This window comes from Gambusia affinis, linkage group LG07 (genome assembly GCF_019740435.1).
Source record: "Gambusia affinis linkage group LG07, SWU_Gaff_1.0, whole genome shotgun sequence".
Classification (NCBI taxonomy): Eukaryota; Metazoa; Chordata; class Actinopteri; order Cyprinodontiformes; family Poeciliidae; genus Gambusia; species Gambusia affinis.
Genome location: NC_057874.1, coordinates 23,006,387 through 23,033,758, shown reverse-complemented (window position 1 = coordinate 23,033,758; position 27,372 = coordinate 23,006,387). Strand labels below are relative to the sequence as shown.

The 27,372-nt window shown below is 37.0% G+C and overlaps 2 protein-coding genes across 4 annotated transcripts; one reads left to right on the top strand and one right to left on the bottom strand.

The window, feature by feature from the left end:
* Nucleotides 1-1,108: 1,108 nt before the first annotated feature.
* On the bottom strand, nt 1,109-18,354 carry cand2 (cullin-associated and neddylation-dissociated 2 (putative)). Of its 3 annotated transcripts, none has more exons than XM_044123094.1 (24): nt 18,132-18,354; nt 17,398-17,541; nt 16,864-17,018; nt 16,603-16,726; nt 16,215-16,272; nt 14,255-14,453; nt 13,555-13,660; nt 12,351-12,490; nt 11,758-12,068; nt 10,562-10,703; nt 10,299-10,417; nt 9,946-10,101; nt 9,167-9,388; nt 8,870-9,097; nt 8,385-8,572; nt 6,122-6,281; nt 5,712-5,852; nt 5,296-5,435; nt 5,008-5,183; nt 3,831-3,926; nt 2,388-2,557; nt 2,150-2,314; nt 1,890-1,997; nt 1,109-1,756 (listed from the first exon to the last, which is right to left on the bottom strand). In XM_044123094.1, exons 1-24 carry the CDS (start codon nt 18,197-18,199, stop codon nt 1,526-1,528), a joined length of 3,747 nt encoding a protein of 1,248 aa, XP_043979029.1. In that variant the 5' UTR covers nt 18,200-18,354; the 3' UTR covers nt 1,109-1,525. The 3 variants fall into 3 exon arrangements, with proteins under 3 accessions (XP_043979029.1, XP_043979031.1, XP_043979032.1); XM_044123096.1 differs by having other exon boundaries at nt 8,870-9,094; XM_044123097.1 differs by having other exon boundaries at nt 8,870-9,076.
* Nucleotides 18,355-20,092: 1,738 nt separating this feature from the next.
* On the top strand, nt 20,093-25,423 carry sec13 (SEC13 homolog, nuclear pore and COPII coat complex component). Its single transcript, XM_044123091.1, has 9 exons — nt 20,093-20,266; nt 20,452-20,496; nt 21,600-21,715; nt 21,956-22,107; nt 22,931-23,064; nt 23,180-23,313; nt 23,738-23,858; nt 24,232-24,378; nt 24,486-25,423. Exons 1-9 carry the CDS (start codon nt 20,264-20,266, stop codon nt 24,594-24,596), a joined length of 963 nt encoding a protein of 320 aa, XP_043979026.1. The 5' UTR covers nt 20,093-20,263; the 3' UTR covers nt 24,597-25,423.
* Nucleotides 25,424-27,372: the final 1,949 nt, after the last annotated feature.

Here is a 27,372-nt window from a genome sequence, read left to right as displayed (position 1 = left end):
AAATGAAAAAAAAAAATTTATATATGTAAATATATATGTGTGTGTGTGTCTGTGTATCATGTGTATGAGTATGATTCAGCCCTGACCTATTTTTCTGACCAGGACGATGTTGATTCAGTATCGAATTGATGTTGGATCTAATTTGGCATTTATGTGTTCTTATGTTTATAACTTGCTCATTTAAGATTCAGCTAATTGAAGATATTTTGCTTCAACTGGAAGTTACATTGCTTTTTTATTACTTATTGAAATATATTTTTCTGATTTGCTTCATTTATTTATTTGTTGCATAAAGTCCATTTTTATGTTAAAGATGAACAAAGTCACATCTCTCCAACAATTATACTTTAGTTGAATAAAAATTGCAATGATTACAGGAAATATGAAACTGGGTGTGTGAAGGCATCAGATTAATTTGCTACCTTTGCCTCCTCAGTGTGTTTTCCTTTTTCCTTCTGTGGTGTGAGGAGGCGTCACCAGTCTGCGCTTCATGCTGACAAGAAGCACCTGTTGCCTATCAAATGTCAAGATTCAGCTTATAATAAGGCTGGTTCCTCCAGTCACATCTCACCAGTTTGTCTAACAGTTTTACACTGGCCACCATATAGAAGTAAAACTCAAGTCTAGTATTTGTCAGGTCTGCAAGATCAGCTAAATTTGTTTGTCATCTCAGGAATCTTGCTCAGCTTCAAGGATGCTAATAGATTCAATAATCCCCTACTGCAGTTTCTGGCCCCCTACAGAAAACCAAGACTGGTACTGTTGTAATTAAAATCATTCCAAACCTTCAGATATCTGCCTGTCTTTCATAAAAGGGTGAAAACTACTGGTTTTAGGAACTATTCAAACATAAGAATTCCTGGGCCTAATTTATTAAATGCTTGCAGCACATCTATCCACATAGTGACACTCAAATCAGTCCTCTACGATTGGCAAGACCAAAGAACTGTCAAAGAATGCCAGGATAAAGATGGCATCACCAGGCTGGATTTAATAAAACAATTTTTGTCTTGGCACTTTTCTAATTGTAACTTTTTAAAAATAAAAATAAAACTTTTCTGTAGCCTAGGTGCATATACAAACACATTCGAGAGAACAGGACATTAGGAAGAGTTTCATTTGTTTTAATGGCAATGCAGCATTCTCTCCAGGCCATAAAGAGTTCAAACTGGCATATGTTTTGTCTGATAAAAAATTATATTCTTTGTAAGATGTTTTCTCTTTGTAAAATAGCACTTCTTTAGTGAGGCTTATTAAAACACATTTAACTCAGTTTAAAATGTCTGAATGGCAGAGTTTATCATTTTAACTTAATGTGGAAAAAGCACCATTTTCAGAAGAATATATTTCCAAATGTATTCAGCCCACACTGACAGGATGTAATCAATAAGATCCAACAAGGCAGGAAAACATTTCACACAATAAACAAAGCATCAAATGTTAGATCAAACTTTGGCCTGAAGCTCTAAAAATACAAAAAAGAAACACTGAAACCATTTTCTCTTCTAAGGCACTTAAGGAGTGTTTAGCTCATATCCATGCTCTCTGTGGGGCATAAGCCCCCTGCCTCCCCTCCCTGGACACTCTGGTAGATGGACGCCATGTCAGCATTGGATCTAATCTGGTTGGCGAAGTCAGCCATGCTGGGACTTCTCTCCACCTCTGGCACAGCCAGCAGGGCGGCGACAGCACGCATGGCTGAGCGCCGCAGTTCCTCCTGCTTTTCAAACTCCTGTTTTACAGAGCCGGCCTTTACCTGTAGATTGTAGGAGATGCCACAAAGTGTAACTCATGTTTGGTGGGCTATCTGGTTAAGCTTCAGGTCAATAAACTGGGTCAAATGCCTCATATTTCATTATTTCAGTAATAATTTCAAAGTGTTTCAGTACTTTGGTGGTGCAGGTGGCTTTAAGAGGTTCCACCAGTCGGTCTAGTCTTTGGAGAACACCAGCAGGACACAAAGAAACCAGTCTGGCCAACATCAAAAAGGTCAACATCTACAGCCCAGAATAAACAGAAGTGATAGAAAAAAGGAAGTTTGTTCTTTAATGGTCCAGAAAGCTGAATTACTGTTTTCTTACATTTCATGAAGCAAGCTTGACATTTATTTGATGCAATTATTTCATTTTCAAATAATATTCCTGCTCACCCTGATATCATAGTGGTCTTTAAGTCCTTCCTCCACATGATCTAGAAACTGTAGGACATCCAGCCCCTCTAGGCAGCTGTCCAGCAGAGTGTACATACACTCAAATGCTGCTTTACGCACATCCAAACCATCATCCACCGTATGTTTGAAGGGTCCCATCTCCACCTGTAGCACACATGCAAAGCATTACATTTGCACAGATTGTCATTATTTGCAGAGTGTCCATCAGCTAGCACACCTCCCTTATGAGGTCCTTCCTGATCTGGGTTTCCTTGTAAAGGTGAGGCAGGATTGTTCCCAGCAGACCTTGGACCAGACATGGTTTGTTATGAGCAGCAGAGTTAAACATCACCAAGGCGACACGGCGCACATTGATGTCACTGTCCTGTAGAGTCTTCAGAAAGTCACCTGTCAGAGTAAAAGAAAGAATATCATTGTATCACCATTAACAAAGTGTGAAACCCTCAACAAATATGGCGAAAAGCTGCTAATATACTAAAGAATGCTAAAAATGGTCTAGGATTTCAAATTTCAAATAATCTATTTTTCTATACTCTTTTTGTCACAGTAGATTCACAAACATTAATGTGCCTCATTATAAATTCATGAGACAGACCAAATAATAGTATTGCGTATTGTAAAGTTGGAGGAAAACAGCACATAATTTTAAAAGTTTGTGAAAAGAAAAAAATCTTAGCATACATTTGTATCCATCCAACTTGGCCTAAAGGTAATGAAGCACCACCAACTACCTTTAGAAGTTACAAACTTAGTACATAAAATCCACCAGAGTGATTTAACCTCTGCATAAAATGCAGCTGTTCCCTACTTGCCTTTTAAGGTCTGGAAAAGAACATGAGCAAGCATGCATTATCAAAAAGACCAACAAACGCATCAGACAAGTCAGAGCCACTATTAGTAATGCACTAAATAAGATCTTTGTGTGGCAGGAAGGAAGTCACTGTTTAAAAAAGTCAAAAGAATGTCCTGCTGCGGTTTGCCACAAGTAGCAAAAGGGAAACACTAAATGTGGATCTTATTGGCATTCATGCAAAATGTTACATGTGGGTCAAAATGAAGACATTACCTATAATCCTAAACACAACAACCTCACCAGGAAACATGGTGTTGGCGGCATAATGCTGTTGTAATTCTTCCTACTAAGAGAAAGTTGAGATTAACTGAAATATTTACTTGGAAAATCATCTGCAATTTAAAACAAATTGTGCTTGAAGTTTATGGATTGTGACAACAGACACATAAACTGTGTCTGTTTACTGAAGCATGATGAGTCTATGCTTTAGAAAGCATAGACTCATCACAGCTGAAGAGCTGAGGCTACAATCATCAGAATGAGTATGTCTTGTTTTCTTTGTGCCTATCAGGTCTTTTTAATGTACCCAATCTAAGTTTGAGTACTTCTGAATCAGATACTCAAATGACGCCTGTATAAAGTTATATCACCAGAAACTATGACTCCTTGGAAAATAACCAAGGCTGTTCTGAGTGACAACATGGTGCGCTGAATTTGACGTTTCCCAGGAATGTTGAGGTTTGATTATCTTAAGTTCATTCACCAACGTTTTTATGCGCAATCATATGGCCAGTAAAACATTGTTGTAGAATTTATATTGAAAATCTTTACTGAGAGTAAAGATTTACTGCTAATGCTGTGTTTTACCGATGCTGTCTTTCAGCAGTGAGTCTATGGGAGCTGGATGGTCAACAATGGTGAACTTTACAGCTGTCACCACCGTGCTGCGAGTCAGAGGAGAACCTGTAAGACAACAGCCATGAGTAGAGTGTTAAAACTTGATTCTGTTTTATGAGGTGGATCAAGTTCTGCAAGTTACCAAAAATAATTCTACAAAAAAGATATTTAAATTAATCAATTTTTAACATTACCTTGCTGGGATCTGAACTAAAATAACTGAGGTTAAACTCCATGGTTTTGCAGAAACACTTCAGGAAAAATAGATTAAGAGAAATGTGTGTCCCAGTTGCCATGGGCATTGAAGAGAGATAAAAACAAAGCTGGTTTGGTTATACTCAGGAAAGAATAAATGGCTTGCAACATGAATAAACTTTGCTTTTATTGTACCTAAATTCCATAAAACTCTTTGTGTCTCCATTGGCCTTTTGAAATGTGCTTTGATTATGTTTTATTAATAAGTGATACCAAGATGATTACCTTTTATGTAAAGAGATTTTTGCTCTGGTTTTGACACAGGGAGAAAGCATTATAATCTTTATCATTCAGCTTGGATATATTGGACTGATATGTTTCTTGATAATAGTTTCATTAGTGCAGCTATTAAAGAACAAAAACACCACTTCAGATTCTTGAAAAGTGATCATTTCATCCTCTTTATATTTTTATTCTATAAATGGGTAGAGCTCTTTATAATTCACAGTAGTTGCATTTCCATTAGAAATGTCTGAAAAACATTGTTGATACTAATACTTGACATTAGTATACTTTCATACTAATGTCAAAAAACAATTTCACAATTGCATTTTTTCCATAAAATAAGAGAAACAACACAAGTTGATGATCATGTGACTCGTGTGATGTGAAAAAAGTGTTTGATTTACAGTTTTGTGAAAGAAAGCAATATCAGTACATATAAAACAAACACCTCATCCTGGCAGCAAAACCTTTTATAAAAAAAACTTTTTAATTGGCATGTTCCCATTAAGTAATTTATTTTCAAAATGTCAAGTGGTGAGTGGAAATGCCGCTAGTGAGGTATCTAAATGTCTAAATTTTATAGGTCAAAAATGATCCAACATCTTTTTGATGTTGGATCTCGATGATGAACTAGGGAGAGAAAAAAAGAACTTAGCCCCCACCGTACCAGCTTTAAGTTGTTGTTTTAGTCTGGGCAGAAGTTGTGCAGGGTTGACTAAGGTCAGTTTTCCCAAACATTCAGCCACTAGGTTCCTGGTCCCCTCCTCCTGACTCTCACAGTGCTGAAACAGCAAAGCCCAGATCGACTCCACATGAGGTGAGAGACTGGAGGCTGGACATGCGCTGAGCAGAGAAAGAGAGAAAAAGCTTCAACAGAGATACCTCAAGGCCTCAAAGGACAAAACTTGCTTGGCTTATAAAACCTTTGACATAAAGTATATATATGAACACCCACCTGATGACCTCTTTGAGGGAGTGAAGCAGCAGGTATTGTCTTCGTGGTTGAGCTGAGATCTCCTTCAGCATGAAGGGCAGAAACTCATTTAGGCTGCCGACCGCCATGCCTCCTAAAGCGCAGGATGCCGCTGTTTTTATCTGGGAACACAGAAGGGATGATGCCTCAATGACTGTGAAGATAATCTGTGCTGGCATATTTTTACAACAACAAGCTGTGGCTTTAAGAAGAAACAGAGATGAAGTTGCTCCATGGGATAATTTTTTATTCAGTGTTTTCACTGAATATGTGAGCTCAACCTCAATCCAATGACTGTGAAATGAGTGTAAAATATTTATTTGTTTTTCCTGTCCTTTTGTTTTATGCCGGTTTGGAAGAGCTATCAAGCTTAGGTTTTTTTATTATTTGTGTCCTACCTCCTCGTTGGTTGAGGAAAAAGCCTCCAAGATGACTCCCTGAACCTCCTTACTCCCTGCCAGACCGCCGCTCCTCCCCACCTCCCCCAGACACAACAGAGACAGCACCCGAGCCGACTCTGGGGAGCTGGAGTTCTTCATCTGAGAGAAGAAAGAAGTGAGCTTTAATAAGACATACAGCCAGGATGACATCGTTAAGAATCAGTGGTACCATGTTTCACACAAATAATAAGAAAGGGGCAGTGTTAATACTGTAGAAGGTATTAGTAAGATATCCATTTATATTTGACACATTACAACCACAAATGTCTGAGGATTTCACTGGGATTTTATGAGACAGACTAAAACAAATAGTGTCTAATACCTTGAGAAAAACTTGTCCGATATAACTGAAAAGACGAGTCACACACCTGCTGTATGAGGCTGGTCACAGTGCCAGGCATCTCTTTTGGAGAAGCAGAGGACAGAGCAGCCACACAGCGAGCCACAGAGTGGTAGGACTGTCTGTGTATGACGTCCGCAGAGGACTTGGAGCTTTGAAATGGCTCCATAAGAGACTTCAGCAACTGACTGAAGAAGAGAGGAAAATATAGAAGTAAAAAGAAGAAGAAAGAAAAAAGTATGATCAGATGCCTGTCCTTATGTACAAGTGTTGATACATCACTAATCACTGCACAGTGCAATAACACTGCTAAATGAAACATAATCTATGTTGTGTAGTATTAGTAGTCATTGTTAAAAAAAAGTAGACACTTTTGCAGTCCTAGGGTTTTATTTCTTAGGGGCATAACAAAATGATTAGGTTTTTCACAGAATCTAAAATGCTGTAAATCTGACTTCAAATACACAAAAAAAATATGAGTTCAAACCACAGGATCCCCTTGTTGCTTTCTTTGTAATCAACAGGAAAGGTATCATTCAGGTTCTGATCATCAGTTTTGAAAAATCTATTATCTGAAGCACATTGTGTATATCCATCATTCAACATAAAAATCTTGCCAAGGGTGGCAACTCTTAAGTTTATCTTAGTAAAGATAAACTTAAGGTTAAAGATAAACTTTGGGTTTATTTTATTTGTTAAAATAAACCCAAATAAGCTTTTGGGTTTATTTTGATAAACCCAAAAGCCAAAATAACAGGCCAAAATAATATTACATTTTAAAGTTAATTACAGTAATGGGAAAAAGGTTAAACGTACAGGATGTTCAAGTTGCGATGGAAAAGCATTTTTGGTTTCAAAACATAATAGCACTCCAACTTTAGTTTGCAAAGTTGCATCTGAAAGAATCCCAAGATTACTAAAACGGTGTCCTCGTCCATAATGAACAGCTGCATGGTGCATGAAGAGCATGCATAGCAAATGAGTACCACAATCACATCAAGCATGGTGTTTGTGGGTGATGGTTAATTATGTTTTGCAGGGGTGGGAAGTGGGTAACTTTGTAGTTATTGAGTTGATCATATGCGAAAGCTTTAAAGTGAGCATTCTTACTTTTCGATGTGAGTGTAGTTAATTCATATGTTAATGTCAGAATACTTTCATTATAGTCTAAAGCATTGCATATTTTAGTCTAAAGCATTGCATATTTTGATTGTAGAGTTGGTTACATATATTTCAAAAGTATGGAAAGCTTGATTCAAAATTCCTCAACCTGGCCCTCTTCTTGCATCTTGTCGCTATAGATGAGAGCATTTTTATCTTTTTATCTGGAGTAGGTTGATGTCATTGGGAGGAAATACGTTCCACCTTTTTGTGTTACACAAACAGAGACTGTTGCTGTCCTGTCATAACAGAGCCACTGATTAACACACAAGTTTTACAGAAGTCTTCAGACCCTAATTACATCTGACATACCATCCTTATGTCACTGAAAATGTCCCCCAAAAGAAGCTGGAACCCTCCAACCAGCAGATCGGTTTTCCTTGCCACCACATAAGGCCAAAAATTGAGGTAAGTTTAAGTGTAGGATATTTTATAGTCAGGTCATTTATCAGTTTTGGCACTGGTTAATGTTCTCCATACGTCAGCTTGGGACAACCTTAATTTTGACAAAGTTCCTGGAGAGCCACAGAAGGCATTACACGTCAGTTTTACCAGACTCAGTATTACTGCCTGTGATTAGCAAAGTGATCTTTATCAACATAATTTGTGGAGTTCCCCTTGAAAACAGTAATCACATCATTATTGATTTTGTAGAATAACAAAGCGGGTTTGACTCAGTTGTGACTCAAGAGTGATGTCCACACACTGGAGACATGATTTAATCTGGACCGGTGACGTGAGGGGACCTCTGATCAAGTTTCACTGTTTTTATTTTCTGTAATATAATATAATAGCTTCTAATCAGCAAAGGAGACTTTGACATTGTAGGTTTTGGAAGGTTTTCTCATTCCCTGATGAAATAACAGCTGTTTACAAGCCTGGGGGAAACACCAAATTTTGGCATGATTGTAATTTTATAGAGCTGGCAAAAATTTACATCCATTTGCAACATGAGCTCTAAAATTATCTGATTCTTATCTGCAATTTTTAACCTTTGTTAGTCAACAACTCATTGGTTGCAAACTATTAGCAGTAATTGGTCCTGAACAACTTTCCCATCAATCTGTGTTGACCTGAGTATGACACTCTTAGCTTTCTAGATGTTGGGACAGTTGAGCTCACCAGCTTACCTGTAGCCCAGGTTTATAGCCTTGCTCACCACCAGGGCTTGGAGGAAGTCCAGTATAGCCAGAAGTGCTCCACCCTGGAGCAGCGGCGAGTGGATGATCTTAAAGACTCCAGACAGCACAGATGAGCTGATTTTAGCCAGAGAGGAGGGGCAGGCTTTTGCCATGCAAGTTAACAAGGTAATGGACACCTAAACAGAGGAAAGCATAAAGTACATAAAGCATTTTAACAGCAAGATTTAAAACTTCTAAGACACAAAAGTAAACCTTTAGTGTTGTGCTGAAGTCTGTTTCTAAATGGTTCGTGGCTGTTTTGGCAGCAACAATCTGTTAAACAGGTGGCCATAATGCTACGTCTGATTGGTGTATTATCACAGTGACAATTTTATCTCAAAAATCTTTAGTGACTTAAGTGATGCAAATATTTTAGTGTTTTACAGATGGAAAAAAATATCTGGTTTTAGAAAGAGCATTGTCAGTGAGAGTACCTGTGATACATGCATGTCGCTCTCATCCACCAGAGGAGGAATCTCACTTAATACAAGTTCCAGAGCAGCTGGCTTGATGCTGGCAGCATGATGGGTAACTAGCGCTGTGAGACACGCCAACGTGCTGAGCTTCAGAGCTCGCTGGTTTTTCCGCAAGAAAGAGCCCAACACTGACAAAGCATCCGGCAGGATGGATGTCATGTCGATCTGGAGGAGCGAGGAACGCTGCTTTCATATTTTAAAAGAAAGTCAAGTTTTATTTTTGTAAATTCACTAAGAAAAAGTTTCCTACTGAACCTTTAGTGGAGATGCAGAGATCAGGGTGAGGGTCTTCACTGCTGTCAGTCTTGTTATCTCATTTTTCAACCTGTCCAAAAAGATCCCCAAGACTCCCTGCAGCTCCGTCCCCAGGAGGTCGCCAAGATGACACACCATGTGACCCATACAGGAAATAGCTCTCTCCTTCACTTCCTGGTCAATGTCTGTTGCTTTGAGCCTCTTCATTGTCACTGAAAACACCTGGAGGAAAGAAGATTTAATAAAGAACAGGTGACAAAATAAAACACATCTGGAGCAAAACAACAGCTAATCCAAAGCAAATAAACAAAAGAACCAAAACAGGAACAAATCATAAATTAGAACAAAACAATGTAAACAACAACAAACTTATCCAGTGAAAGAAAGTAATCAGTGAAAAGAGACAAAGCCTGCAAGGATAAATGTTTCTTTGATATTCTGGAGGAAGCAGAAACCTAATTTCTACTCAACACAAATAACACAGCTTTCCCAACTTATTTATGTAGGCATTTTAGATGTCCCTTTGTTTAAAGGTAAAACACAGAAGCATTATAGATTCCTGCAAGCAGGACAAGCAAAAGATATTTGGGTGTTTGCTGTACATAAATCAAATTCTTTTTATATCTTAAGTATGAAATCTTTGAAGTGGACCCACTTTGTTCACTAAACAGTTTTTTTGGTAAACTGAAGCTGCTTTTCCTCTCCTAAAACAAAACAAAAACAAATTCTAACTCCAACAATGTATACTGAATATGACATTTAAAAAAGAGGATATATACCTCCTGAATGAAAGGCTTTGGGTCAAAACCTAAGGATGTGGTTGTCTGTCCCTGTGGCCTCATCACTTTGATTAACTGCTGAGTGACCAGCAGTGCCTCTGAGGTGATCTTATAGAAAGTGTCCTCAACGCATGTTAGGACGGCAGGCAGCAGCATCTGCAGGAGTGAAAGAGAAGATAACTATGAAAACGTTGAGACGCCCAAACACCCGTTAATTGTTCAGGGTGATTTCCAAGACAACACCGAGATAACTGAGATTGTTCTGACTAAACTTTATCACTTTCCACAAAATGCATGTCCACTGTTTTGGTTTAAAGTTTTCAGAGCAAAGCATTAAAGGAGGTTTGAACAACCTGCATGTGTGGCTGAAATGATTGAGGATGGTGAGAGATAAGAAGAATGTGGAAGAACGAAAGAGCATCAATCCTCATGGTGGAGGAGGTGGATTTATCAGTCAGGGAAAAGACAATGCCTGGAAGAAGAAAAAAAGCAGGAATTAAGAATAAAGAAAGAAAATGAAAGCAAACTAAAGGGAAGGACAAAGAGACAGTTTCAGTATGAAAAACTGAAAAAGAGATTTATACCACATTAATAAAGATAATGGGTCAATGTGTACCAGGTATAAGGACGGGTATATGCTCTTCCAAGGCTCCAGGTACTGTGTAGGCTAGCTCTGTGAGAAGACAGAAGCAGCCCTGTCGAGATTTAAGACTCTTCTCCTTTAACTGTTTATGGAGAGCCTTCACAATCACTGGCACCTGAACGGAGATGAAAACACATATTAAACATGAATATCTCAAAGCAGGAGCCCATTTGCAAGACATGGGTTTCCTTTCTTGACACGAAGTGTGAAATGTTTTTTTTTTTGTTTGTTTCTAAAATACAGCACTTGTTGACCTCATTTAGTGGCATCCCTGGTAAGGATGTGCAGTAGCATAATGTCAATCTAAAATATTAGAAATCTAACAGTTTGAAATCAAATTATTCATCAGGGATAGAAATCCCATGCTAATAAAAGGTTGTTTTCAACAGTCACTGTGTGACTAAATAATACACATGGCTAAAAACAAATTTATTTCTACTTTACACTTTAAGTTCACTTCATTGCCTTCAAACATGTCTTTCTATTTCCTTTGGGCATCACATAGACTTCTTTTATTTTTCCATTTTTCACAATACAAAAAAAAAAAAAATAACATCAACACACAGTTCATGTACAGTAGATATTTGCTAAACTCCATAAATCTAAAAATAGCTACAGGAAGATGTAGCTATATTTAGCTTATAATGTGCATATTAACTCTATCATATCCACAGGGTAATAATCTAATAAATGTGAAACAACTGGAACTATCAACTATTCAAGATTATCCCATCAGCAGCAGAGCATTAAAGTCAACAAAGTCCCCATAGCAACCATTAAACACCATCTTTGTGCAACCAGTGTTTCCAAGGAAGTTTTTTTTGTCTTACTGTCACAACTGTAACCACGTGTGGTTTTCTAAGTATTACTAAGCCTGTAACTAGAACAGTGTGCTTTGATCAGATAATTTTAAGTTTGAGCTTTTCTGCGTCAAACACACCAAATGAGGACAAATAAAACAGTGGGGAAGAAAAACATTCTTGTCCACTGTTAACAAAGACGGAATACATTTGTGGATCTCAATTTTAAAACAATTAAAGCTGTGTCCAAATTTCAATAAAAGTATCGTAATTTCAATTTTAACAATGTTTCATGCAACAATAAATGACTCAGTTTTAGAGGCTTAATTTTTTCTTCTGGCCTCAGGTATTAATATCTGTTTTCAGCACCTCTTTTTTCAGCAAAGTGACCGCTGGTTCTTCCTCCCGGCTTGTTCCTTGCTCTGAACTGGCCGTAATGAGGCTGTGATGACTTGAACTACCTCGTGTTTGCCTCAGGAGAGTGGAAAAAGCAGCAAAAACGTCAGCCTTCACGTTCTCCTCACGCTCCTTGAATCGGGCCAGCAGAGCAGGGCAGATGGAAGAGTAGAAGGAGAGGAGAAGGTCTCTCCTTGTGCAGATCAACGCCTCCAGACACTTGATTGCGGAGCGGCGAACCTTCCAGCTCATGTCATCGTCATCACTGTACTCATCATCTGATTCTGTGAGAAGTTAAACCATGATACCTCTTCAGAGTATCTTCAAGATTTATTCAAATTTTGACAGTGGTTAAACTGAGAACTGAAGATTTGGACATTTGAACTTTTGATTAAAACTCAGATTTTTCTCTTATTTCAAGACCCAAGTCAGAATCTTTCTTTTTTTTATTTTGACAAAACAAACAGAATTCCTTAATTTATGTTGATGAATATCAGATTTAGATATTTTTTTAAATCTTAATGTTCTGCTCAAGAAAAACAGCAGATATAAACCTGATAACAAACCTTCATCAACTCCATCCTCTATGTCCATGCTGTCTTCATCTTCCTCATTGTCATCATAGTTGTAGTTAGGGTCAAAGGTCATGAACTTCAGACAGAGCTTAGTCACTGTGGCAACATGAGGTGACATCTCCTTTGGACATCTAGTCAACAAACACAATGTGAGTACTAGACAAAAATACATATGTACACAATAAAGGGCAGCAAAATAGAATTATTTGCATCTTTCTCCTTATCAAAAGGTTTATTTGAAATTTAGACCTTCTTGGCTAAATTTATAAATTTCAGTTTCTAGTTATGTCCTCTAAATCCCAGTAAACAGCGTTATTTGTTCCTTGTTCTGTTTTATTTGAATTTATTACAGTTTAACACTCAAAGCACAATCTTTTCAAAGAATAATAGCACTTTTACTCAATATAACAAGTAACCCTGAACATATTAACCCCATTGTAAAAGATGGCAGTGGCAGCATCATGTTCTGGAGATGCTGTTTTTCAACAAGAAAAGTGAAGCTGAGGAGAGGTGATAGGAGGAAAGATGTAGCCAAAAACAGAGCAACTCTGAAAGAAAACTTGTTGGTGATATCACGATTCATACCATATTATTGTCATCTATTTGAACTATGTTGTATTTAAGCACATAACTATTTATTAAATGAGGGGAATGAACTAATGCACAGAAGATATTTTTCCGGAACGTCTTTCTGAATAACACCTGTTTACAGATATCACAGTGTTTGACAGTTAGCTGTAATTAAAACGGAAGGATAAGGCAAACGAAAAATGCAAACTCAAACAATTCAATGTAAATAAGTGAATGAAAAATGTTCAATAAAATTCATGTGATTGTTGTAAAGAACTTTTACCAACAAACACCTAAAACTGTGACCCAACTAAAAGTGTTTTTGATCAGAGCCAAAGAATGCATCTTCTTCTAAACAGGTGATCAGGTTACTTTTCCAACCTGTGGTGCACTGAGAAGCACACTTGTAGATAACGTACAGGCTTCACATTATCAGCCAGTTTGTTTGTTTGTGACTCTGTGTGTAATTCTGTTCGTGGTGAGATTGGCTAGATTTCCCCAGATAATTAACCTGTCCAGTGGTTTGGGGTTAGGGTGAGGTGAGTGTCTGATGAGGAGCATTAATGAATAGAAAGGAAATGGGAGAAATTTAATATAATGAAGGAAGCAAAGTGTTTGTTTGTACCTTCGTATAAAGGCTTCAAAGGCCTGGAAGCAATACTCCCTCAGCTCATCGTCCTCCACACTGGTGAACTTCACCACTATTGGGATCAGTTTCTCTAAATGCTCTCCTGCAGTAAAACAGGAAAGAAATCTAAAGTCACAATAAATTGTGTCACATCACTTCAATTTAAACAGCTATACCAATCTATAAAATGTTTGTTATGAAAATACAAACCTGTTGCAGCAACCACAAACATTATGGTTGCCATGAGAGCAAGTATAAGTTTGCAAACCATAGCACCGTAGAACACCATTGAACTTTCATTGCTTTCATTAAGTTCACACACCATCTTTGTTCACACACTTTCTTTATTTTGTGCAACCAAAGCATTATACCTTTGAATATTGGAAACAATGTCTATGCATCCATTTCAATTAATAAATGTCAAATGTGTTGTTTTTTTTAGTTTTGGATGACATTGGGTTCAGAGAGAGAGGAACACCAAAGAGGCTAGCACTCATTCAAAAGGACAAATATGTACGCCTAAGCCAAAAAACACAAAAAGTGCTAAAACGGAGTCAGAAAATTAGATGTTGTCATTATTTCCTTTCTATTAGATTTTATAGGAACATTCTGTTATAAATATGTTGTTAACACATCCCCATTATATAATTTCATAAAGAAAACTATTTGTACCCTGAGAAAAGAGACAATTTCTCACCAACTCGATGGCCGCCTTGCCGACTAACAGTTGCCAAGCACTGGATGTAAGTTCTCATCAGTGATGTTTGTGGGTTCTTTGCCAGTTCTTTTAATAGGTGTTCAGTCAGCTGAGAGAAGAGGGTGGGGCTACAGCAGGGCACCAACTGACCGAGAGCCAAGATGGAACGCTTCCTCACCGCCATTCTGGAGCTGGTAAGCTGGATGATGAAGGTAAAGGTTAAACAGCTGAAAAGATGAAGATAAGTTGATTTCAAGATAAATCCTTCAAAATGGCTGTAAAGTAGTCTTCCCAGTTTTAGCAGCAAACAACCTTACTTATGGCTCATATTATGAACTACCCCTACTCACAGAACACTTTATTGACATCTGTATTTCAGATATGTGTACTGGAGTAAAATCTAACTTTAAATAAAAAATAATAATCAGTTTGTTCAGCACCTGAGGTTCCAACATTAAATTTAGTGAACCTTCTCCCCTTAGTGCTTGAGCTAAATGTACTCCAAGACAAAAGTATAATACACCATCCACTGTGTTTTTGTAGACTTTCAAATAGTTTTGTTTAGACACAATATGCTAAAATCCACAATCTTATGCTGAGATAAAAACTATCTGATAGATTTTCAATTTATAGTGTGGGTTGTTGCGAAAAGGCAGGCTGGAACTGGGGACTCTCTCCTGTTGCAAAAATGCTTCAAAGTTACTGACATCTTTTTGCGTGTACAAGTGATCTTGTACAAACTCTTCTCTCAAAAGAAAGAGAAGTGGAGGAGTGTTGTGTGACTTTTTTTTTGTTTGTTTGTTTTAAATACAAAAGGGCACATACATTGCATTAAGGCAACAAGAAGATATTTCAAACTGTCTATTTCAGAAAAGACATAAGTTGGAGTCCAGCTCTAACATCAGAGCATACTTGATCTCTTACATTCTTTATTTGAACAGTATGTCCTTTAATGTTAACCTCTTCTGGCCTATTTCCCAGTTTCCAAATGCTCTGATGCACAGCATTTAATTAGTTCCATGTTTTATGTTTACTTTGTTGTCCCTTTGTTGCACATCAGACATTTTGTTTTGCTTGTTTAAATTAAACCAGCAATACATCAATTTGCTCAAATTTGCAAATTGTTTACAGTCATGATGATATAATTGAGATTTTATGACATACTCCAACACAAATTATTGAAATGTGTCAAGACAAATGTAAACATGTTCTTCAAGGCTTAAGTTTACTCTTTAAGTATCATCTAGTCCACCCATCTGCAGTAAAAATAGATCCCTCCTGTATGCAATATATCCCAAAATAAATCTAGCTGTTTAGCAAAGGCTTCGACAGTGTCATTATGACAAAGTAACACATTAGAAAGGTCAGGAAACATATTTTCAGAGGTTTAGATAAAGACAAAAATATAAAATAATATCCCATGTTTTGCATATCACACAGAGCGTTGTTTCATTGATAGTTTTCAAACAGAACAAGTATGAGCCAATGACAAGCCTGGCAAAATAGCTGTATACTAGAATTTTGCTATTTATGATACTTGAGTGCCAGTGTTCTGAATCGTAAAGACATTTTTCACAAATCTAACCTATATAAAAGAATGGCATGAGACATAACAAAAACAAATTTGTTTTTGTTAACAAAGTTAACTTTTTGGCCTTTGTAGAAAATGCTATGTGGGGAGAAAAACAAAATTCTGCCCTTTACCCCAAACACTGTCAAATACAGTCATGGTAGCAACATGCTTTTCTTCGGTAGGGACATGGACAATGACCAGAGTTGATGAAAAAATGGCTTGACCTAAATACAAGACAATTCCTACAGAAAATTTGTTAAAGACTGTAGAAAGGTCAGTTGCATAAAATTAATCATATTATTATGCATGGATGTTTTGTGATTCTTTTTTAAAAAGTTGTTCTTTAAATAACACTTCAGTTAGAGTTTGTTTTCATCAGTTTGTTACCTGAGGCAGGAGGCTAGAGAGGAGAGAGCTGTGAAAAGCAACCAGAGCGCCTCCCAGCCTGCAGGGGAAAACAAAATGCTTAAAATACACAACAAATACTTAAAATACTTCAGTTTATCTGTTTGTATCTGTGTCTGTCCATTTCTGTTCTGATAGCATCAAATATGTCTAAGATGCAGACAAAGTGCTTTGCAGGTGTGTGCTGCTAGTGCACTGACCTATAATTGAAGAATAATTACCCTTAAGCAGTTGTTTGCCCCATACGTGCTCTTACTGATTATTGACATCTTGCCTCAACAGTTGCAACATACTTTCAATAACCTTTTACATACTACCTCATTTATTTGATTAACACCTCATGTGATTTTTAAGAGAGACTTATATTTACCTTCCTAACATGTCAGACAGAATGTCCAGAGCCTCTAACTGAACAGACACGTCTTCTTGTTTCCCCAGGGCACCAATCAGCTGAGAGGTAATCTTCTTGCACACATTGGCTGTGAGACTCAAACCTGCCAACATCACGGAGAAATTTAGGATGAGGTATCATTCCTAAACTCAAAACACAAATCTTATGGACATTCATCCAAAATTTAACTCTTTATTGGCTCTTCAGGCGCACAGGACAGAAGAGCCAGCCAGCCCTCACCTGAGGCAGACAGTGGCAGCTCAGCGATCACAGCCTTCAGTCCCATGCTGGAAATGTCTCTCAGCTGCTCCTTATCTGATGTCATGTTGGTACAGAGTATGTCCACCATGACCTCCACCTGAGGCTCCTTCACTTTACTCACCAGAGGGGCCAGACTAAAAATCCAGAATATTGTATCTCAGTTTATGCCTTAACAAAAGTTTGTTTTTAATGCAGGCATATACATTTATATCTTCTTTCATTGTTCCATTGAAATTAAAAGAGACTTCCAGTATACATGTTTGTCTATCCCAGATAAACAGTTTTTGGGTGTCATATGATTTTTACTTCTGATAAAAGTTAATTAAAATGCAAATGAAATTAAACCACTCATGTAAAAGAAGTCATGTTAGTAGATGGATATTTTTCATCAGTAAGTAAATAGTGAATGAATTTCATATAACTGATGTATGAAAACACTGGTTTATGTTTAAGTGAATGATTTTTTTGACATATTCCACACTGTTTGAGGAATACATCTGTTGTAGGTTTTACCATTTTACAGCCAGGTTTTGCACTTCTCCATTTTTGTCCTCCAGCAGTCTGAGCAGCATGTTTACCACCTTTCTCTCACTGTCCTCATCCAGTTTAATGCTGTCTTTCTGCAGTTCCAACATCAGGTCATTGGTGGCCATAAACCTGAATGCACAAACATGCCACAGAGCAAATACAAACTCAAATACGGGTTCAAAAAGTGGGATTGTCAGATTAAGACATAAATTTTATTGAAAGAATTATAAAGTGAAATGCCAGTGAGAGTAAACCGACTAAGATGAAGCTATGGTGTATTTAGAGAAGACTCGCACATTTGAAGCAATATTAACAAGTTATTAGAAATGTTTTGTTGCATAGGGTTTTCTTGATTAAATTGAAAGCAAACATTTCAAGTTTGCCAATAACAGACAAGGAGTAACGCATTAAATTTTTTTTTACCATTAAAAATCCACCATGATAGTCCTGTATTTTATGTATTTAATTTGACATTTTTATACATTTCTGGAAAACCTGAAGTTTTTCCCCTTATATTTAGTTGACTAACGGCCTTACGAGACTTGCTACATAATATGAGTTGTGTGAGCAACTTGTAGAGTCAGTAAATATGGGGAAAAAAAATCACAAACAAATATGTTTTACTTTGGAAAGAGGACACACAGTGGCATTTCCATGACATCAGTCAGACGAAATGTGTCATGTCACTTTCAGAGGGTGCTGGCAAACTCTTACTTTACCTGAAATCTTTGTCAGTTGATGTCATTTTTTCCAACAAGCTGGAGATGTGGTACGAAACACTCGACATGGTGGTAATCTAACCGCTGACACCGTAGCTATGAAACTTATGATCTGTGGCAAAGCGGTGAAAGTGGAGCAAAAGATTTACCCTGACAACATGGCGAGGCTGGTGGGCTGAAGGGAGAGCAAACGGTCGGTGGAACCTGACACCTAGTGGGCAAAGATAAAAATAGACGGTAAGTCAGAGTGTAGTGGTCTATGTCGCCCCCATGTGGACATCAGCAACATCTTTAAACATCAAGGACAATGTTAATTGGAGATAAAATTAAAAATTGGGGACAATGTTAAAGATCCTGGACAACGTTAAACATTGGAGATAACATTTGAGATAACATCAGTGATGGCGTTGTACCCGATGTTTAACGCTGTCCTTTTTTCTGTCTTATCTCAAAGAAATCTTCATGTCCAACCTCCATATTCAGAGATAATTTTCTAGGATTTTGCGGTATTATACATTTTTATTTTAGCAGACAGATTGTGAGAACATCCCTGTAAGGAAGTCAGAAATGGTCATGTAACTCCCAGGAGCTGAAGGGAACCAGGATCAAGGGAACCAGAATGAAGGGGACCAGGATGAATCAAGGGAACTATAGGATGGATTCAGACGTAGCTTAGTGGTTCAGCTCGGGCTGAAAGCAGCTTGATGGTACCAGAGTCTTATTGCATCAAGCTGCTGTGGAACACATGATGTTCCACAGCAGTTCCACTGCTCAGACAAATAGAAAGGAGAAACAAAAACACAGTTTAGAGATGAATTATTTTCAGCAGACTCTTTGTTGTGGAGATGGAAAATAAAAACCCAGCCAAGAAGAAGGAAGCTGCTCAGTGGAAGACCGGAGGGAATATTTATCTTCTTCTGGTCCTAACAGGAAATAAAACATTGATAACTGAATAAATAAAAAGATGTAATGCCAGAGACAAGCCTGTCACAATAAGCAATACATCTATTAATCACATGATAAATTAAAACAAGCTTAATTTCCATTTGCATGATCGTTTCTATTTTCTCTTTAAACATAATGACAAAAGTCTTCAGTCTGGTGATTTGGTCTGAACTAGCACTTTTTGAAAGACTTTTTTTCCCCCCAGAGACTTCATAATTTGTGTAATAGATTTATATATTTTTTTCTGTTGTTTTGTTTATTTATTTGGGATATCTGAAGCAAACAGGGCAAAGATCAAGCTGTCGTATTCCCATTCCCCCTCAGTGCCCCACTAAGTAAAAGAGAAAATAACCTGCAGTTTTAAGGTCTGCAGAATGAAAAGTTAAACTCGGTTTCTTTGATGTGCTTCCTCATGCGTTAGAAGCAAAAATCCCGAACCATAATCCCCCCTGCTACTTGGTCTCTGTTTGATATTAACGACAACAAACACACATAATATACTTGAAAATAAATACAAAATAAGGTAAAAACATTGAATGGAATAAAAATATTTAGATACTTAAATAGTACATTTCTACAAGAAGTCTTTATAAGAGTCTTCAGAAACCATGAATTAAACACAGTTCATCATTAAAACTCAGCTTGTTAGTAAGCATAAATAACCAGAGACTCTGGATAATCTATTGAAGACACTTTTGTTCCAACCTGCTTCTGAATTGAGAAAATTGGTGTCAAACATTTGTGCAGCAAAAAAATGTTTCTGAATCATCCATCCTTCCATTCATTTTCTTACAGTCCTATCTGGGCTTGGGAGGGTTGTTGGTACCTATCTTTGGCATTTGTGAATCATTTTAAAGATATTAATGAATGTTTCCGAAGGTCAACCAGCCCCTCCCCATTTACAAATTATAATCAAGAAAACTGAGCAAAACCTCTAATTAGCCCCAAACACACACACACACACCTACACCCCCCATGTTCTGACACATTTTAAGAAAATTGCCTGAAGCTCTGTCTTGTTAGTTGGAACCATTCTCCGTCATTCTTTGTTCCTCCCGGTAGGAAGGAAGGCGGGACTCGGTGGAAGCGGTTTCTTTACTTGTTGCCACGTCGGACTGTTTGGTGAACCTGTAGAATTAATTTGACATATACTTAAGTAAATATTTTAGGAGGACTAAATAACAGTCATGGTGAGTTTGAGTACTTATAAACTTAGCTGCTGGCTGCTAGTCAAACTGCTTCAGGACAACAATGATACTTATTAATAAGTACTGACGTCCTCGCATAGTTAGCAATTCGTTAGCACAGTGGCTAATTGAAGTGGCCAAATCTCTCTGTGATTTGTGCTTAATTATGATCTTTTTGTGATTTAAAGGTTTCTGTTATTAACACAGTGGACACCTCGCATGAGGACATGATAGTGAGTATTTTCTTTTCATTCCCTTGATATGTCGTTGTTGCTCGAAGCTAACATAAGGGGCTAGTGTTAAGAATTATCTTTATTGAAACGTTGTTTTATATGTTTTTGGCAATATACAGAAGTGTATATTGCCCATTTATAACATTTATCTGTTTTTATCACTTATAAAATACTTTGGAGGTGCACTTTGTAATCAAGAAAACATCTAACAGTAATTATGAACATTTGTTTACTGTAAACGTTCATCAGAAGCACATTACTGTATATTAAGGTTCTTATTGTATTTTACAGACGTTTATTTGAGAAACATGAAACTGCAATTAATTTGTATATGAAAAATATAGTCTTTTTATTACTTTTTATTTTAAATAGACAGTGATTGTTATAATTGTAATATTCGCAGCATTTTTTGTAGATATAGTTTAATTTTAATACATTCACTTAAGAAAATGTGAATCAGCTACATTTGGAAGTCTGCTTGACTGTCAAAATAACGTTCATCAAGAGTAATTGGTAGCTCTAGCACTTTGTCAGGCATCTCATTTTAAAAAGGACTTCAAATCCTGGGGAGTCATCGGAACATCAATGTAGTTTTGGAACCTCATGTTTTTATAGCCTTTATATACCTCTGTAGAAGTATGCAAAGGGCCATGTCTTATTTAATTTAATTAAATTTAAAAAGTAGTGTATTAGTACAAAAGGAAAATTTAAATAGTTATTTAATAACTAAATACCAACTAAATGATTATAGTAACATAATGTTTTGCCTGCTTGTTCTTTTCTTTTTTTCTAATTATCCTTTAGCGCTTTGAATTACCAGATTGCTGAAATGTGCTATGCAAATAAAATTGTCTTGCAAAGTCGTGTGCAAAGGAGTCTGTTTTAAAACAGACTAATGTATGTTTTGGTTTGTATAACTAGCTTCTAAAGATACAGAATGTAGTTTAAGATACAAAATTGTCTTTGAAAATCCCATAATCTGAAATTTGGTTCTGGTAAAAACAGGTACTCATTTCTTCAATTTCATATTTTGAGTTTTTCAGCTTGTGTCACTGGTAATCAATCATGAAATAGTGGAGCATTCCTGGTTGTGTTTGTTTCAGCATGATGCCCAGATGGATTACTACGGGACTCGGCTTGCCACCTGCTCCTCTGACCGTACCGTCAAGATCTTTGATGTCAGGAATGGAGGACAGATTCTGGTGGCAGATCTCAGGGGGTAAGGAACAGAACCAGGATGACTAAATCAACAACAAGAAAACTATGACATACTGTCAAGATCCAAAAGTAAATAACAAGCAACATTTTCCCACTGTGCCTCTGGTAACAATTTATTCTTTTATTTTATGCTATGTTGTTTTTTGCCATTTTAAAGGTTACGTTAATTTATTGTATTCATTGTACTCAAGTGGAATTGAAGCCATTTTTTATGTTGAATTCCAATAATTGTTCTTTTTAGACACGAAGGCCCCGTGTGGCAAGTAGCGTGGGCTCACCCCATGTTTGGCAACATTTTGGCTTCTTGTTCTTACGACCGAAAAGTCATCATCTGGAAGGAGGAGAATGGAGCCTGGGACAAGATGTACGAGTACACCGGACATGAATCGTCAGGTTGGTAGAAAGCCTTGAATCTATTTTCCTCCTCCTGCTTAGCTGCTGACTCTGTGGAGAAGAAAACCAGGCCTTGTCTGGCTGCAATGTTTTTTTAATATTTCAACTACTGACCATTTGTTTCCCTTAATGAATAACAAATTCAACAGCAAGGTAGTTCATAAATTGAAGTTCAGGCATATATCAAGCGTATGTTTAATATAATCAGTAGCACTGTGTAAAACTATGAAAGTTTTAACGTGTGTTAAATCCATCTTCCTTATTATTATAAAATAATACACATTTTCCATTTTGTATTATAAATAAACTGTTTATTTTTTTCCGGTTGTCCTTGTATGTTGCTGTTAAATGAATTTCAGCATTTTTCCGCTTTTTCCGCTTTTTTTAAGCATTCATCGCTTATTTTATTGGTCACATAAGAAACTAAAACATCTCATTTATTTAGGAGTATTTCCTGTCCCTTTAGAGCAGGGGTGGGCAACTCCAGGCCTCGAGGGCCAGTGTCCTGCAACTTTTAGATGTATCTCTATTTCAACACACCTGAGTCAAAAAATGAGGTCATTAGCAGGACTCTGGAGAACCTGACTGCACTGAGGAGGTGATTCAGCTGTTGTATTCAAGTGTGTTGGACCAGGGAGACATCTAAGAGTTGCAGGACACTGGACCTCGAGGACCAGGATTGCCCACCCCTGCTTTAGAGCAACCTCTGTTTATATTTCATGACAGACATCAATCATCTAATGATGAATTGGTTCTGAGAGAATTTTCAACATTCTGTGAAAACGTTAATCTTGTTCTTTTCTCCATACCTCTGTGTCTACAGTGAACTCGGTTTGCTGGGGTCCATATGAATTTGGTTTAATTCTGGCTTGTGGAAGCTCAGACGGGGCGATTTCTCTACTCACATTTACTGGAGATCAGCAGTGGGACGTCAAGAAGATTAGCAATGCACACACTGTGAGTCAAGTGGTAGAAGTAGTTTATGATTCCTGTCATTGTTTTGTTTATTTTTCTTTGCTGTTCATTTTGAGGAGTATGTTTAGTGTAAATATAAGGTGTATTTTTGCTGCAGATTGGCTGTAATGCAGTCAGCTGGGCTCCTGCTGTAGTCCCAGGCAGTCTGATCGATCAACCATCTGGACAGAAACCAAACTATGTCAAACGTTTTGTCTCTGGAGGCTGTGACAACCTGGTTAAACTCTGGAAGTGAGTCTCTGTGGTGACATATCTGTGGTGATGATGCTTTTTGTTTAATTCTTATTTAGGTAGATAGTTTTGCTCAAAATAGTGATTATAAGCCTTTTTCAAGATTCATGCTAAGCGTCTGATATTCAAGTAATTTGTTTTTGCGTATTTATGATTTTTTTTACATGCTAGTTCTTTCTGCAAGACAAAGAGTGCAGAAATTTCATATTTAGTTAATTTTAAGCATTTTTTTGTTGCATAATTAAACTTCCTTTAATATTTTCCAAATATATGTCCTGCTAGTAGACTTTCAGCATATTTTTAAGGTAAATGACTAACAACTGGAAATTCTCATGTGAATAATTACCTTTTAGTCAAGTATTTATTTTTGCATCCACTTAAAAGCCCAATATGTTATGCTTTAAGTGTTGCTTCCTCTCTACAGAGAGGAGGACGGTCAGTGGAAGGAGGACCAGAAGCTGGAGGCGCACAGTGATTGGGTGAGAGATGTTGGCTGGGCTCCTTCCATCGGTCTTCCCACCAGCACCATTGCTAGCTGCTCCCAGGTAAAGTTTTAAGGTGTAAAACCCTGTGGGTTTACTAGAGTCATTTTCTAAAACATAGTTATTGTTTCTTTTATCTCTTATAAAACACTAAAGTGTATGTAGTGCTTTGCCCTGCACTCAATTATTTACTTTTACCACTAGGTGGAGCCATAAAACTATAATGTTTTAAAGGTAGTTGGTGGTTTAAAAAAAATATATATTTTATTAAGATTTTTCTTTTTATGGCCAGGCTAAATTAAGTATAACCGCTAATAGAGTGTGACCTAATGAGTGAGTTTCATTGCTATAGATACATGTTGAGTAAATTAAAAATAATTATTGAAGGGGTTTCATCCTGTAAATGTAAACATCTGTTTCTTTATGTCACTTCCAGGACGGCCGTGTGTTTATTTGGACATGTGACGACCCTGCTGGCAACACCTGGACAGTCAAACTGCTCCACAAGTTCAACGATGTGGTTTGGCACGTCAGCTGGTCCATCACCGGAAATATATTGGCAGTTTCTGGTGGAGACAACAAGGTAAAATATACCATCACGTTCTTAAGAGTCTTGATAAGTACAAATATAAATGTGGTTGAGATCTAAAAGCTGAAGGTAAAGATTCGTGTGCCTTCTTGTGCCTGTAGGTGACGCTGTGGAAGGAGTCCATGGACGGTCAATGGGCGTGTATTAGCGATGTCAGCAAAGGCCAGGGTGCCGTTTCCACCATTACAGACACTCAGCAAAATGAGCAGTGACAACCTTACAGCAAAGAGAAATTGATTAGCAAACATGCTGGACATTTGGACTGACAACAAACTGCTGTCCAGAGTGGCTGAGCTCAATTGGATCTGTTTTTGACTCCTGGATGTCTAAGACAAGAAAAAATGTTTCAACATGAGAAAGATTGAAGAATAAATGTGTTTTTTTATGTTTAAAAAATTCATCCATGGTTTAGAATTTGTTTTTGTAGCTTTCACTCCCACTTCAGTATTTTAGTTTCACTAACTCACACCACTTCCTCTTGAAAGCTGGTCCAAATGTAAAAATATTCTGCTCTTCTTCTCCATGTAGCTCTGTTTTTAAACATTCCACTTTGATTGCCAATAAATCAACCCACAGGTGACATCAGCTTTCTGCAAAGCCTGTGTTAATCCACTGTTGACTGATTCATCCAAATAAGCTGAGTTGAAAAGAAGTATTCATGCATGTACAATTTTTTTTTGCATTAGTTTTCTGATAATTCAGCTTCTTATCTCAGGCTGTGAACAGATCCCTGTGTTCTCAGACTGCCAATTTAGGCTTAATCTCTTAGACTAAAGGTGCTTTAATCAGTTTCAGATATAAATTAACTGAATGTTGCACTTTGTCACCATTGAGTGCAACATAATTCTAAACAGTTTGGTTTGTATGATTAGCCTCAAACCATACAAAAAGTTTGGATGTTTTACTTTTATGATTTCAGATAATAAATGGGATTGCTTTTCACATTTGATGTAATTAAATAACTTAATGTTAAAAGTCTTATGTCTTTGCATTCATTATGTTTATTATTAATCTAAAAAATAAAGTGTGAAAAACAAGATGTTTTTGTCTGTTCAAATGAAAATCATTTTCTGCATTTCTTCAGTCATCTTTTAATTTAAGCAACTAAATTCTTAGTTAAATTGATTTTGAGCAGAAAATGAAAACTGCAATGCTTTCTGAGTTTGTCCACCAGACTAGAAGTGGTTGAAGATTGGCTTCTTTGCTGCAGTATTTCTTCCTGTCATTCTTCTTGGTCCCTGACAGGAAGTCTGACTGATAAAGGGCTATCCCTGGAAATCAGCTAAATGGATGTGGTCAACCTTTTAGCTGTGCAGTTTCATTTTGAAAATACTTGTCTCTTAAAATTGTTTTTTGGTGTAGAAGTGCTTGCAAGAAGGTTGTAGGATATTTATTCTTTTACTTTCTTTTTTTTAACGGGATTTTATTTATCTGAATATGAAGCTTCTGCAACAACGTTCCATGTAAAGAAGTCAAAATGTCTGAAAATGTTAAAGAAGAAGAAAGCAACAAAGTTGTTTAATAAATTACCATTAATGAATTTATAACTGTTTACAAACTATGACAGCAGGTGGACTGTGGATCTCAGGTCACATAAATTACACAAAGGGGAAAAAGAGGAAGTATTTTTGTCTCTCATGTCTTGATGGTTCTGCAGCTGTTTCACTTCCTCCTTTTTTTATCTGCTCTCTCGTTCCCTTTTCAAAGCACCACTAAATGAATTAAACCATATTTTCAGAGGAAACTGCAAATAAAGAACCTCTAATGAGGAACCTTTCCTCGCAACCTTATGGGAAAATTTCCGTGAGGAAGATTTGGGAATATTGTCATAGAAAAGAACTTTGCTCTTCCCGGAAACCTACACAAACTCCATATGTGGGAGTTTGTGTAAGTTTGTGGGAGTTAATTTAATCAAGCAGAATATTTCTTCAGTCATCCTGTGTTGAACGTTGGTCCCTCTGATCTGTGTTGCAGAAAAGTGCCATGGTTCTAAATGCTTGCACAGGAAACTTGTTATTCATCTGATAATATATGCTGCTGGGCGTGCAAAAGTTCACTTGCTTTGAGGTTGTGGGCAACAGAGACACTTCCTGTGTTACTGCAGAGTGAAGCGTCTGTTTGAAGACATAACACTGCAACACACTTCCAAAGTTGTCTGACTTAACTCCAACGGTAAGAACATTCTTCTAATAAGTTCACAATCTTTTCCTTCCTTTATTAGTCAGCAAAAGTTATTTGATGATAGTTTCTTTTTAGAATCTATAAAATAAAACATCTTTTTGTTTCATTGCTTTCGACAGTGTTGAGACTGTGGAGTTGTGCTTCCATTCATTACTTCAATCAATTATTGTTATCCTTTTACTCCCACACATTGAAGAAAGAAACATCCAAATGCTGCATGAACAAACATTCATGCAAAACATGTCTGGCGGTTTAACTACATTTCTTATCTTTCATTTTAATAAACACCCCATAAGAGTTATCAGTGAGCTACAGTTGGTAGCATTTCCAGCACATGACCAATTTCTTTGACTTGATAAAATATGCTTTGCCAAAAAGTGGAATACCGACTCTAAAATAGTCTTTTAAAAGTTTCTTTTAGTTTAAATGTTCACCACTTTGTTTTTGAAGCGCTTTCAAAGATCCCCTTTGGACTTTGACAACTTTTTTTTTTTTTTTGTTTTTTTTTTTTTGCCAAGTGCAGATTTTCAAAATAGCAGTTTTTTATTTGCTAAGACAATCACCACTGGCCCACAATTCACTCATAGATAAAAAGGCTTCAGCGCTTACAAGAGTAGTAGCAGTAGTTGACGAATTTAAGAATAATGGTCCATTTTCACTGGGTTCTTTTGTTCCTGTTTACAGATTTTCAGATACTGTTCTTTTGAGACGTTTTAAGGCCTGGCAGTGTTTTGATAATTGTCCTGCTTTTTAAAGGCTATACAAAGAGAAGCAACATTCATCTATCTAATCGGAGGTCCAGTGTGA

Bases quoted from the DNA above. Each gene is read 5' to 3' on its own strand.
- cand2 (XM_044123094.1), bottom strand. From the start codon at position 18,199: ATGTCGAGTGTTTCGTACCACATCTCCAGCTTGTTGGAAAAAATGACA. The intron at 10,704-11,757 runs GTGCTGAAAACA...ATCTCCGTTCAG, and splicing joins TCACTTTGCTGAAAAAAGAG to GTGCCAGTGATTGTGAAGGC. The intron at 10,418-10,561 runs GTACACATTGAC...TTCTTCTTCCAG, and splicing joins TATACCCGTCCTTATACCTG to GCATTGTCTTTTCCCTGACT.
- sec13 (XM_044123091.1), top strand. The intron at 23,314-23,737 runs GTGAGTCTCTGT...TCCTCTCTACAG, and splicing joins AACCTGGTTAAACTCTGGAA to AGAGGAGGACGGTCAGTGGA. The intron at 23,859-24,231 runs GTAAAGTTTTAA...TGTCACTTCCAG, and splicing joins CCATTGCTAGCTGCTCCCAG to GACGGCCGTGTGTTTATTTG.